Source organism: Zootoca vivipara, chromosome Z2 (assembly GCF_965207765.1).
Source record: "Zootoca vivipara chromosome Z2, rZooViv2.hap1.1, whole genome shotgun sequence".
Lineage (NCBI taxonomy): Eukaryota > Metazoa > Chordata > Lepidosauria > Squamata > Lacertidae > Zootoca > Zootoca vivipara.
The window spans coordinates 42,208,865-42,221,550 of record NC_142585.1 but is presented as its reverse complement, the minus strand read 5'-3'; the positions used below and the strand labels follow the sequence as shown (position 1 = coordinate 42,221,550).

The 12,686-nt window shown below is 44.1% G+C and overlaps 1 protein-coding gene across 4 annotated transcripts in view; it reads left to right on the top strand.

The window, feature by feature from the left end:
- Positions 1-12,686, top strand: part of WHRN (whirlin) — a 104,677-nt gene that overhangs the window by 25,434 nt on the left and 66,557 nt on the right. For all 4 annotated transcript variants that reach the window (XM_088665011.1, XM_088665009.1, XM_088665012.1 and 1 more), the window contains exon 2: positions 4,537-4,752. In XM_088665011.1, coding sequence (XP_088521137.1) covers positions 4,537-4,752 — 216 coding nt within the window. The remainder of the gene's footprint in view (positions 1-4,536; positions 4,753-12,686) is intronic.

Genomic DNA, 12,686 nt, shown 5'->3' with positions numbered 1-12,686 from the left:
CCTAAGATGATGGTGAACTCTCCTTCCTTTGAAGTTTAAAAAGAGGTTGGATGGCCATGTGTTAGTTATGATTCCTGCATTGCGGGGTGGGTGGGGGGTGGACTACTAGATGATCCTTGGGATCCTTTCCAACTCTACAATTCTGTGTAAACCTACTTGTATGCAACCCAATAGGTCTACTTGTGAGTAAATTTTAGTTGGCTAGAACACTACCAACACACAATCATCCTTCAAAAGTGTCACTTCACTGAATTTTGCAATGCCAAGTAATTTGTACAAAAAAAGCATATACTGTGGTAAAGTGGGAAAAAATGAGAAATCAAAATGGAGAGATTTCTCTGTCCCTCAGCAGTACTCAAACCAGGGTGTGGAGAAATGGGTGGGCAGAGAAAGCAACATGAGCAGCAAAAGGCCAGTAACATACTGACATGTTGATGAATGCTGAGCCAAAATTATTCTAAAACAACAACATTTGGATCAAAAATCAGGAGGCAGTGACGAGTACCAGCTTAAAAGAGGATTACACAAATTCGTGGAGCTAGACTATCAGTGGTTACTATCCATGATGGTTATGTTCTGCTTCCATAGAGCTACTCATTGAGGCTTCTGGTTGACCTCTGTGAGAACAGGATGCTGGACAAGACATGCCATTGGCCGGATCCATCAGGCTCTTATTATGCTCTTATGACTTCAGCTCTAATCATGGTCAGTGATGTATCAGTGATTGGAATTGCAGTCCAAACCAACTGCAAAGCACCACAAGGTTGGGGCTAGATGACCCACATGGCACACACACCCTAAAGCTCCTCCTGCTCTAAGGTTCTATGATAGCTCATATCCACATCGTGCATCAAAAGCACTATGACATCACCTCAGCTGTCATGGAAGACCCTCTGGGGGGGGGGGAGAGATATAAGAAACCTTTAAATATACAGTGTGGATGTGACCATACTGTGGCCACACACCCTTCTTATCCCTCAACTTTACTTGTTATAAGGGAAAACTTGTATGTTGCCAGCTTCTTTCCCAAAGTTGCCTATAACTTCACAATGATGATTTAAAACATGTGTTGTGTGTCCCATTGAGGGGGTGGAGAGCATACAATTAGGAACCTGCTCTGGGAAAAGGAATGGCCAATTCTGTTATTCCATTGGGTTGCATTCCACTGCCATGGCTCGACACTGACCAGTGGGAGCAGTTATTGACATAAATGGATCTATGTGAAGGATGGCGTATGCCACAGCCATTGATTGCAGCTAATAAAATGCTGTATTGCAAATCAATTTAATAGAGCCCCAAGCTGTTCTCTGTCAGTCTATTTATGACTCAGCAAAATTAAAGGGAGGAAAGAATGGTATTTTAAAAGTGTACTTTCCTTCTCTTCCTCTCCTATTCCCAGCTTCCAACTCTTCTTTCTTTCAGAAAAATGAGGCAATTTACTTAAATCATACTAGACTTGAAGATAATTAAATGATTGCATTAGGAAGGGATTGATCGCCCTTATGAAATCTCACTGGCTCCTGCTTTTTTGGCTCTCATTACTCCTAACTGTACATCCTGGTGATTATAATATATTAGCAGACAACTTGCTATTTACGAAGGGGAGGCTGTATATAGAAGGAGGGTTTGCAAACTGGATAGATGCCTCTGGGTGGAGGAGTGCAGTGCTTCGTTATCATACAGGCACACTTGCACCCCTTGGTGGTGCTGGGAGGCAGCAAGTCTCATTACTGTGGTGAAATACCTTCATGCCAGGAGTCCCAACTTGGCCCCACAACCGTGGGTGCCTGGGGCCATGGGTGCCATTTAGCATGCTCAACAACTTTGGTTCTTCCTTTCCAAAATAAGCTCAATACACATGCAATTCTTGAATGCGTATGGAGGAGATGTAAAAGAAATGAGCCGATGGGGTGTAGTATCCTGGAAAAGGCAGAGCTGCCAACTAAAGCCCTCCATTCTGATTATGAAGCATTCTGTTACCGTTCCTAAGTCTGCCTTTAGCCTCATTTCTCACATTACACTGTGCCAAACTATGGGCTTGTCCACATTACTGCCTGTCCTATGTCTGGAAAGCACAGGTCTGAGCAGTTTTCTGCTTGACCCACACTTTCCAGTGGTTTCCCCCTTGCCCACTCCTTTCCCCAGGAAGACAGCTCTAAATCGGAGCAAATGTTAATCCGGAGAAAACCCAAATTGCCATTTGCTCTGAGTGCTAAAGAGCAGTTTTCCCTAGGGGAAACTAGCAGGACAAGAGGTAGTGTGGCTAAGCCCTGTGGCTTACCATGAATGAACAAGTGTGCTGGTGCAAGGGGAGACGAATATTGTGGCCGCTCCACTACTCCTGCTGCTGCTGCCACACCCCTGAGAGCTATGCAATAGTTTGTCACACTGTAGGGTGGCCATATGTCTGGGAATTCCCAGACATGTCCTCTTTTGTGGGTCCACATGACCTGGAAGCTATACGCCGGCTCCCTTGGCCAATAATGCGAGATGAGCGCGCAACCCCAGAGTTGGTCACGACTGGACCTAATGGTCAGGGGTCCCTTTACCTTTACCTTTTACATGCCCATCCGAGGGGGAATTTTACATTTTAAAGCAAATGTCCTGGATTTGGTTTTTTTTAAAATAAAATAAAATATGTGTGTGTGTGTGTGTGTGTGTGTGTTGGTGGCTCTGGTGTGGGTGACCTGGGTTCTGGCTCTGGCGTGGGCGGCTCAGGGTTGGCGGCGGCAGCAGAGCTATCGTGCAATTGCCCTACAAAAGCTCAACTTATTACCTCTTGAAATATGGCAACCCCATCACAACAGTGTGTTAAATCTGAACCCAGGTTCGTGGTTTCTCTCACTTCAGCCAAACCACAAGCTGTAACCAAGGTCTGTTCTTGGCTTATTGCTTGTGTTTTGTCTGAGGGAGACAAATAGGGAATTGTGGTTCAGATGTAATGTTAGCTCCCAGTGATGCAGCAGAGGCAGGAGAGGAATGAGCAGCCACAATTTCTTCCCTCTAAAACAGCACACTTCCTCACTCATTTCATTAGCGCTGTGTGCGAAGGAGGCTTCTGTGCATTTGCAGGTGCAGTCTGAAGACGTCCTTGTGGAGGACAGCATTTTTTAAGAAGAAGAAGAAGAAGAAGAAGAAGAAGAAGAAGAAGAAGAATATTTTCAAAAGAACGCCATGAAAACAAAAATGCTTTCTACCATTGAGGGCAGGAGTACAGTCTTGCCAATACCCAGCCATCTTGAGCCCCTTTCATCAGAATTCATAATTATGTCCTTAAACGCATCCTTTGCTGACAGATAAGTCTCACTGATTCAGAAATGATTGCAGTGCATTTTGAATCCTGGTTAAGTGTTCTGTTGAGAATGGAACAATGAAAGTAGTCAGGCAGCAGTCCCAGGAAACAGGCATCAAAGAAAAGAGTACTTCCTGTAACTAGATAGAGATTTGCATCTCCCCCATCCCAGCCCCCACCCACTCTACATATCACTGTGTGCTTCCCCAAGAAGTGAAAAGTTCTAGGGCAGCGTGACCTGGCTTTAGTTTAGGTTTATACACAGCACTGGAACCTCAAACGTATGAGCGTAGCATAAATAGAGGCTAGCAGCATTAACATTTTGAAAGCTAGGAGGACTGTGTATCTAATTAGTCTAAACCGCCAAACTGAAGGGGGCTGATTTGGGTAGAAACAGGCTTGGTGAGTTGGGTGGAGGCAGCCATGGAACATCCCAGGTGAGTCTGGACCTCCCAGAAAAATCAGGGGTTGTCAAAAGGAATGGATGGGAAGAAGGAGCTATGTTGCATATACATGTTCCCTCAGTTAATTCAGTGCCAGATCTGTGTTGGAAGTTCCCTGGGATAGCCCTGCCTAGACTGAGGGGGCGGGTCTGGGCCTCATATCAGTTCAGGTGACTGTGCAGAACCCTAATGGAAAGGTCTTGGGGAAATGGTTGTGCAAACAGATGAATCTCTGTGGAAGCAGTGTCATTTTCCTTGCCCAGTTCTGATAGTCCTCCTGTTGATTTGAATGTATTTACTTGAATATAATGTGTAAATACCATAAGAGGGTAAAATTAAGTCTTTGCCCTCACTTTCTGATATCCTTTCAATTGGAAATGCTGGGAACTGACCCCGAGGCTTTCTGAACTCAAAGCAAGGATTCTATTTTGGATCTATGATTCCTCCTAAGACTATATGAACATCCGAAGCTTCTGCAGGCCACTCCTTGATTCATCTGCCCAGTAGGATATACATGAGGGCTTGTGAACCTATGGCCCTCCAGATGTTGTGGGACTACAACTCCCATCATCCCTGACACTGACTGTGCTTACTGGTGATCATTGGAGTTAGAGTCCAACCTAGTCTGGAGGGGTTCCTGTAGGTTTTTCTGTTAATGGAGATTCCAAGGGTTGAACTGCAGACTTTTATCATTCCTAGCATTGTGCTCGACTACTGATTGGTACTGGAGTTCCGCTTTCCTAAAATTGCCTCCTGTCTCATTGAGGACCTTGGTGTCTATTTCTCCCTCAATGTTTCCAGGCACTCAAGGGCTCAAAGAAGCTGAACCTCTCTGTCCACTCGGTGGGGCGGATCCCTGGCGGCTATGTTACTAACCACATCTATACCTGGGTGGACCCCCAGGGGCGGAGCATCTCTCCACCAACTGGCCTGCCCCAACACCAGAGCAGTTCTCTGCACAAGGACAGTGAGAAAAGGAGCCACCTCCAACTTCTGCAAGAAGGGGACGAGAAAAAGGTGGGTGATGCAAAGACCATGGAAGGTGGGCAGTGAGCACTGGAGCTCTTCTGTTTAGCATGCTATATGCAGGGGGTAGCCAACATGGTGCCTGGTGGGCATGGTGCCTGAAGGCACAGCTGGGCCCACCAGTGTCTCCTATGGCACTTGTGAATGGTCTCAGTAAATACCCATTCAAAAATACACAGTGCATAAGAGATTACTTGCTGCTCCTGCTCATATACTTTTTGCACTTGCTTAGCCTCTCCTATGTTGAACACACCAATATTTCCTTGGATGCCAGGACTAGATACTCTTCCTCCCTTTCATCATGAACAGAGGAGAGGTGCAAAGAGCTTCTCCCTGGGAGCAAGTGTGGAGGTGGTTGGTGGGGGTCCCTTTCCCCCGTTGATGGGGGGAGGTGGCAAGGGGGCATGCTCACACTATTTTGTGATTCTCTGTTAAATATGGAGGCCATTTTATGACTAGCACCCACATTTTAATTTAGTTTAGCATTTGGAGTGGCCTTAACGTTGCCTTCCTCGGTCCAGTATACCTGAAGGAGCGTCTCCACCTCCATCATTCTGCCCGGACACTGAGGTCCAGCACCGAGGGCCTTCTGGCGGTTCCCTCGTTGCGAGAAGCCAAGTTGCAGGGAACTAGGCAGAGGGCCTTCTCGGTGGTGGCGCCTGCCCTGTGGAACACCCTCCCAACAGATGTCAAAGAGGAAGACAACTACCAGACTTTTAGAAGACATCTGAAGGCAGCCCTGTTCAGGGAGGCTTTTAATGTTTAAAAGATTACTGTGTTTTATTTTTCTGTTGGAAGCCCCCCAGCCAGATGGGCGGGGTATAAATAAATTATTATTATTATTATTATTATTATTATTATTATTATTATTATTATTATTATTCCTATATTCTGAGCTAGCCTTAGGACACATCAAGGCAGCATCCCCTAATACGAAAGCAATGAACTGACCCTAACCTGGAGCCCTTGACATTTTGGACTACAGATCCTGTCTTTCTTGTCAGTTGGGGCTGATGGGAGTTGTAGTCCAAAACATCAAGAAAGGTGCCAAGTTGGGTAAAATTGAGCTGACCCTTAAAAATGCACTGCTTGTGATTCTGAGGTGTCCATATGTACTTAAATACAAACATGAATTTCCTCTTTTACTAGCCTTTGCAAACTTTGCAAGTCTTTGCAAACTACCCAGGGCCTCTCTCTTGAACATGGGTGTTACAGTTGCCTTGGCTGCATAAGGAAAAAGAGTTCACCATTAGTAAATTGGACAGTTCCATGGTCAGGAAAATATTTTTCCTGTTTCAATCTGTGGAAAATGACCTCCCTTAAAGCAACTGTATCTACCCCATCTTTGCAACCTCAGCAACCGTTGTGTCTTTGTACTTTTTGGGCCAAAGTTGTTGCCACCTACCCTTGTGGTTTGCACAACCCAGTACAGAAGATAACAACACAATAACATTCAATACAGTAACAATTAACTGCACACTATTAAAAATCCAGTTAATACTTAGTTTAATTAACTAGTCCAACAAAACTGGTCAACTTGATCTAGTGATATCAGCTTTTCTGACAGCCATTTGCACCTTCAGCACTCTACTGCCACCCCCTTGCCTCTTAACACTCCCTTAGGTCACCCCACTGCATTCCTCCCCCCTCCCAGGGGTATGCAAGTGCCCACTATAGGAACCTTTGATCTAAATGACAAATCACACCTGCAACTCAGCAGGTAAAATATGTTCAAGAATGTTTCCATGGCATATTTTCTTGCAGTGTATGGAGCAACAAATAAAAACTTTACCTTTCCACAACAGGCTAGTTCTTGTGCTATCCTTCTATAGGGTTGCCATATTTCAAAAAGTGAATTGGGGGGGGCAAAGTTTTTGAGCTTTTATGTTAATTTTGTGCAAAGTTGTTGAATTGTGGTGTGTGGTTTTTGTTTTTTGCAATATCTCAAAAAATTATAATACATTTTTTGAGCTATTTTTAAGGAAATTTGCCAAAATCTAGACTTTCAAAATGGGTTGTCATACATCCGGCTTTTCCTGGACATTTAAGTGATTTCTGCCCAGACACTGTTTTCAAATGCCGTATTCTGGGTACGTCCGGGAAATTCCAGACATCTGGCAACCCTATACTCAAGCAGCAAAAGAGAAGGGGACACACCAACAGAACAGGCGGGTGGGAAAGCTTTGCCAGAAGCAAATCCACTTAGGTGCAATTATACTTTCATAAATTATTCCTCACATGTTGTAAGTATATTTCTCCGTGGAAATTATTCAGTAGTGAAACAGATGCAAAATTTGTGCCTTCTTTCAGTCACAGGGACATAGGAAGCTGTCTTATACCAAATCATACCAATGATCCCTCTAGCTCCATATTGTCTACACCAGTGTTTCCCAACCTTGTGCCTCCAGCTGTTTTCGGACTACAATTCCCATCATTCCTGACCACTGGTCTTGCTAGCTAGGGATGATGGGAGTTGTAGTCCCAAAACATCTGGAGGCACTAGGTTGGGGAACACTGGTCTACACTGACTGGCAGTGCTCTCCAGTTTTCAGACCTAGGGCCATCTGCACGCAAAGCGGGCACTCTCCCACTGAGCTATGGCTCTTCCCCACTGAGGTAGGGACATATGAAGCTACCCTATTTGAAGTCAGACCATTTGGTCCACCTAGCTCAGTATAGTCTACACTGACTGTCAGTGGCTCTCCAGGGTTTCAGGCAGGTGCTCTTTCCCAGTCCTACCTGAAGATGCCAGGGGTTGAACCTGGGATCTTCTGCATGCAAGGAAAGTGCTCTACCACTGAGATGCATCACTTCCCCAACTAGAAATTTAGGAAAATGCTAAGTCGAACTACTGGTATCAGCAGGCCCGTCTTAACCACATCGAGTGCCATGGTGCAAAGGTCCCTCCGCCCTCCCCCCCCCCGGACTCATTGCAGACACAGAGGAGGGACATGGCACGGGTGGGCCAGGCTGCCTGGTCGCCCTCCGGGGTGCCGCCTCCTCCTCCGGCGCAGAGGCCTCTGCTGGGGGGCGGGCGGTGCTGCGCAGTGCCCAGCCTCTCGTCCCCCTTATGTCCCCGACCCGCCAGGCCAAGGCTGGGACTCGAACCCGCGGTGGGTGGGTGGGCGGGATGCAAGAAGCAGGGTGGGCAGGAGAGTGGGCGGCCCGCCAAGAGGCGTGCCGGAGACCCCGCCACAAAGGGCGATGCCGCCACGCAGGCAATCGCCACACCGGGCATGGGAGGAGTCAAGCCGGCCAGGACGGGAGAGAGAAAGGGCACTCAAATTGTGTGAATCCCACAGGCCAGAGGTTCCCCACTCCTGCTCTACACTGATTGACAGTGGCTGGTTATGGTTTCAGACTGGGGTCTCTCCCAGCCCTATCAGGAGATGCCAGGGATTGAACCTGGCACCTTCTGCATGCAAAGCAGATGATCTGCCCCTGAGCTATGGCCCTTCCCCATACATTAAAGCATGCAAAATATTTTCACTTCTATACATATATCTTTTAAGATCAATATTCCAAGAAAGATTAATAGAATTCAGCCATCACCCACACATTTATCTCTTAGTATTTCCAAGTTTGGATAGGAAGGCTCTTATTATTTGGCACCTGATGTACGAATCCTGTTGCAACGATGGATTGAATTTCAATGGGACTCTGATGAACATTTAATCATCTCCTTTCACATTTGAGACAATCCAAGATTATTTCTCACATCACATTAGAGTCATGAGTAAGTTCTTATCGATTCATTTGCTTTAGAGGGCTTGGTAAATACTGAGCAAAGGTTTTTTATAAATGTCAGTAATATTTCCTTCCACTGTATTCTTGTTTTATGCCCCTGCAGAAGCCATCAAGCTTTCTGATTCCTGCCTGGAGAATAGAATTCTTTGACTGGATCATAGACTTAAAAACAGAGCTGAATGACATATTCAGGAAGGTTACGTTTCTGTGGTATAGCCCTCAGAGGACAGGACTGAATATAGAAAGCCATCAGCTCAGCAGAAAGCATAGGATGGAAATATTCATATGCCATCTTTTCACAGCCAGGATTTGAGTCAACTTGAAATGCCACACCACCCTCATCTGCTTGCTAAAGTGGTATAGTCCAAGGTAGACTGTACTATGTGATACATCTGTTGGATGTTAGGATGTCACAGGGACTCTCCCTGCTCCCTTAGCAGCTCAGCAATGCACCATCTATTATCTGGGGGAAATTATTATTAACAGCACTCAGGACCTGCTTGTTGGCTTCCTATTGCTGCATCTCATTGACCACTGTGAGAACAGGATGGCGCACTACATGTGCCTTTCTCCTGACCCTTATGTTCTTAAGCTTTGGAAAAGACTGGCTTCACTCCACTTTTCTTGGAGAAGGGGCAGCTGTAAAACAGGACTGGCCTGTGTTGTGCTGAGGCCACCAACTTGGGTGGCTTAAAAGAGGATTGGATACATTCATGGAGGATAAAGCTACCATCAGTTACTAGCCATGGCAGCTATGCTCTGCCTCCATAGTCAGAGGCAGTAATGTTTCTGAATGAAACCACAGGGTCCAGCTGCAAAGCAGACTGACTTCAGTGTCTCATTTTACCCCACTTAGCAAAGGAAGCAGACAACAGACTGGAAAGTAAGTTTAAAACATAGTTTACTTACTCAATGGTCTTGTATTGGTTCTTAGCTACAGCAGCAGTAAAAGCTATGCAGGTAAAATACTTACATTTGCAGTAAAAAAATAATAATTCTCAGGCTTGGGACTGGGACTGGAGCAAACACAGGACATGTCTGCTCCCATGGCTAGTCAGTCAGTCAGTCAGTCAGTCAGACAGACAGAGAAGCAGGAAATTACATATGTGCTCCAGGAGAGGAGGAAAAATGATATCACACAGAGCCCTCTCTACCAATTACATTTTCTATGTCTGAGTCTCTGCCTATCAGCAATACAGTTTTGTAGTCATTTCCCCCTAAACTTACTAACCAGCAAGAATATACATTGTTGGATTCAGTCCCCCACAAAATTTGGATTTGTTGCTCCATCTACTCTTGCCCACTTCTTGCAAGTACTGCCCTCCAGGAAGGTTGCCCAGATTTGAAGCATGGAACCTAGGAAAGTATGCAGAATACAAATTAGGTTGGCAAGTTTTTTTAAAAAAATCAATATTTTATTTCTTTCTTCTTTCAAATCAAGCATTTCATCAGCATTCAGTGCAAGAGAAAGCTACTGCAGAGGTGGCAAGAGGTTCTTAGTGAAGGCTGCTCAGCAAGATGTTAATACAGAGGGGGTTCACTTCTGTCAAGTGACAAGCAAAAGATTTTTCTTTTTTGTGTGTGGCTGTGATCAAAAGGCGGGAGTGTGACTCAGCAAGAGAATTAGGATGTGTTTGTAGCAAAATACAAAATGCGGGAGATTTTTGCCAGCTTCCTCCCATTGCCCTTCAGGGGACAAGCACAACACCCCAGCTGTCTTGTTCATCAGAATGATCCCAAGGAGTTCTAAGAAAATATTGTTTCTTCTTTGCATGTAGTGTCCTGTTCCCTCTCCTCGGGAGATGGGATAAACATTCAATTCAGCCCACATTTAAAGGCAACTCTACCTTAATTCACACTTCTGAAGCAATACTGAGAACCAAAATGTAGCCATCCTTTGAAATTCATGCTACTCTGAATTATGCAATGCAGTTCTCCAGTGGAGTAATGTGTACTATGGTAAAGTGTGCATTAAAATTCATATGTACAGTGGTACCTTGGTTTACGAACTTAATCCGTTCCGGAAGTCCGTTCTTAAACCAAAGTGTTCTTAAACCAAAGCGTGCTTTCCCATAGCAGTGGGGGACTCAATTTACAAATGGAACACACTTAACAGGAAGCTAAACATGCTCTGCTTCCAAGGCAAAGTTCACAAACCAAAACACCTACTTCCGGGTTTGCAGCGTTCTTAATCCAAGTTGTTCATAAACTAAGCTGTTCTTAAACCAAGGCACCACAGTACAGTACATGAAAATAACACACCAAAATAAATGCATTATATAAAAGGAAATGTCTGTGCCTGAAGCAAAAGTTGTGTGCAAATGTGTAGGAGAAACCCACACTAAAATACTGGTGAATGTTCATAAGCTTAAAATCATCGTCACCACCACCACCACCACCAAAAACAATGTTTCATTATTTTTAATGATTCTCTCGCACTATGTTTTTAGCTATTCTTATTTTAATCTGTTAGGAGCCTTGAGTCCTAGTCAATGAAAAAGGTCAAATGAATGAATGAATGAATGAATGGAAATGTGGAGAACCGAACTTAAAGGGACACCTGACCATTAGGTCCAGTCGTGACCGACTCTGGGGTTGCGTGCTCATCTTGCATTATTGGCCGAGGGAGCCGGCGTATAGCTTCCAGGTCATGTGGCCATCATGACAAAGCCGCTTCTGGCAAACCAGAGCAGCACATGGAAACACCGTTTACCTTCCTGCCTGGAGCGGTTCCTATTTATCTACTTGCATTTTGATGTGCTTTCGAACTGCTAGGTTGGCAGGAGCTGGGACTGAGCAACGGGAGCTCCCCCCGTCACAGGGATTCGAACTGCCGACCTTCTGATCAGCAAGCCCTAGGCTCAGTGGTTTAGCCCACAGCGCCACCTGGGTTGGACAAATGAAAAACCTAAATTGATAGATTCACTTATCCCTTTTCTGCACTTGTGCCCAATTGTCCAACACACACACACACACACACACACACACACACACACACACAAATACATAAATAACAAACACATACATTGATAACTTCTATATGAATCAAATAATAATAACCAAATCAAATAACCTTACATCTCTACATATATTGAAGAGAAGAAAAAAAGGAAACAACAAAAAAGCAACACTAAAAAAATGACAAGAGCCTTTTCTAAAAGAAAAAGAAAAGAAAACACAAAAACAAGCACACATAGACACACAGACAAATAACATTATGTATCTTTTGTTAGATACTATTCAATACGATTCAGTCAGTCAAGTTTATGGCTTATAGCCAAAGGGCGCTGCAATGTATACAATGCAATACGATCCAATCCTGTATTAGTATTTCTCATAAATGATACCTTTCATATGGATTGAATCTCCTTACATATTTACTTGTTATGGACTTCCATCCACCTCGAAACGGTTCATTTTTTCTTATTAATTTCCCCCCTGTGTTTAATGTTTCCTCCTCCTCTTGGTATGGGGGAACAATATATCCCTATTTACGGAGTTATTCTATACACAACCAAATCTTAAATATGGCACCTTGTTTTGATAAATAATTGTTGAATTTAACATTTTCTGATGATTTATTTCTTATTGATTCCGTCATTTTTGCGAGTTCCAAGTACTCGCAGAGTTTTAATTGTCATTCCTCTCTAGATGGAATGTGCTCGCTCTTCCAATACTTTGCCACTAGTACTCTTGCTGCAGTTGCTGCATAGAGAAATATTCTTCTTCTTTCATTTGGAATGTTATTTGTTAGAATCCCTAGTAGGAACGCTTCCTGATTTTTCTTAAATGTAAATTTTAATATTTTTTCATCTCCTCGTAGACCGTGTCCCAGAATCTTTTCATTTCTGGGCATGTCCACCACATGTGGAAAAAAGTTCCTTCATGAGATTTGCGTATCCCACATCTGTTATTGTAACTTTTATTTATTTTAGCCAATTTTGTGGGGGTTAAATACCATCTAAATTGCATTTTCATAAAGTTTTATTTGATTAAGTAACACACTGTAAATTTTAGATTTCTTTTCCACAACTCTTCCCATTTTTGGAATTCTATGGGGTGGCCTAAATCTTGCGCCCACTTTATGATTACTTCTTTTATTTCTTTGTCCTTAACCTATACATTTTTGATAATGTCTTATTATTATCTTGTAACAGTTCCTTCTCAAGCGCTGAAAT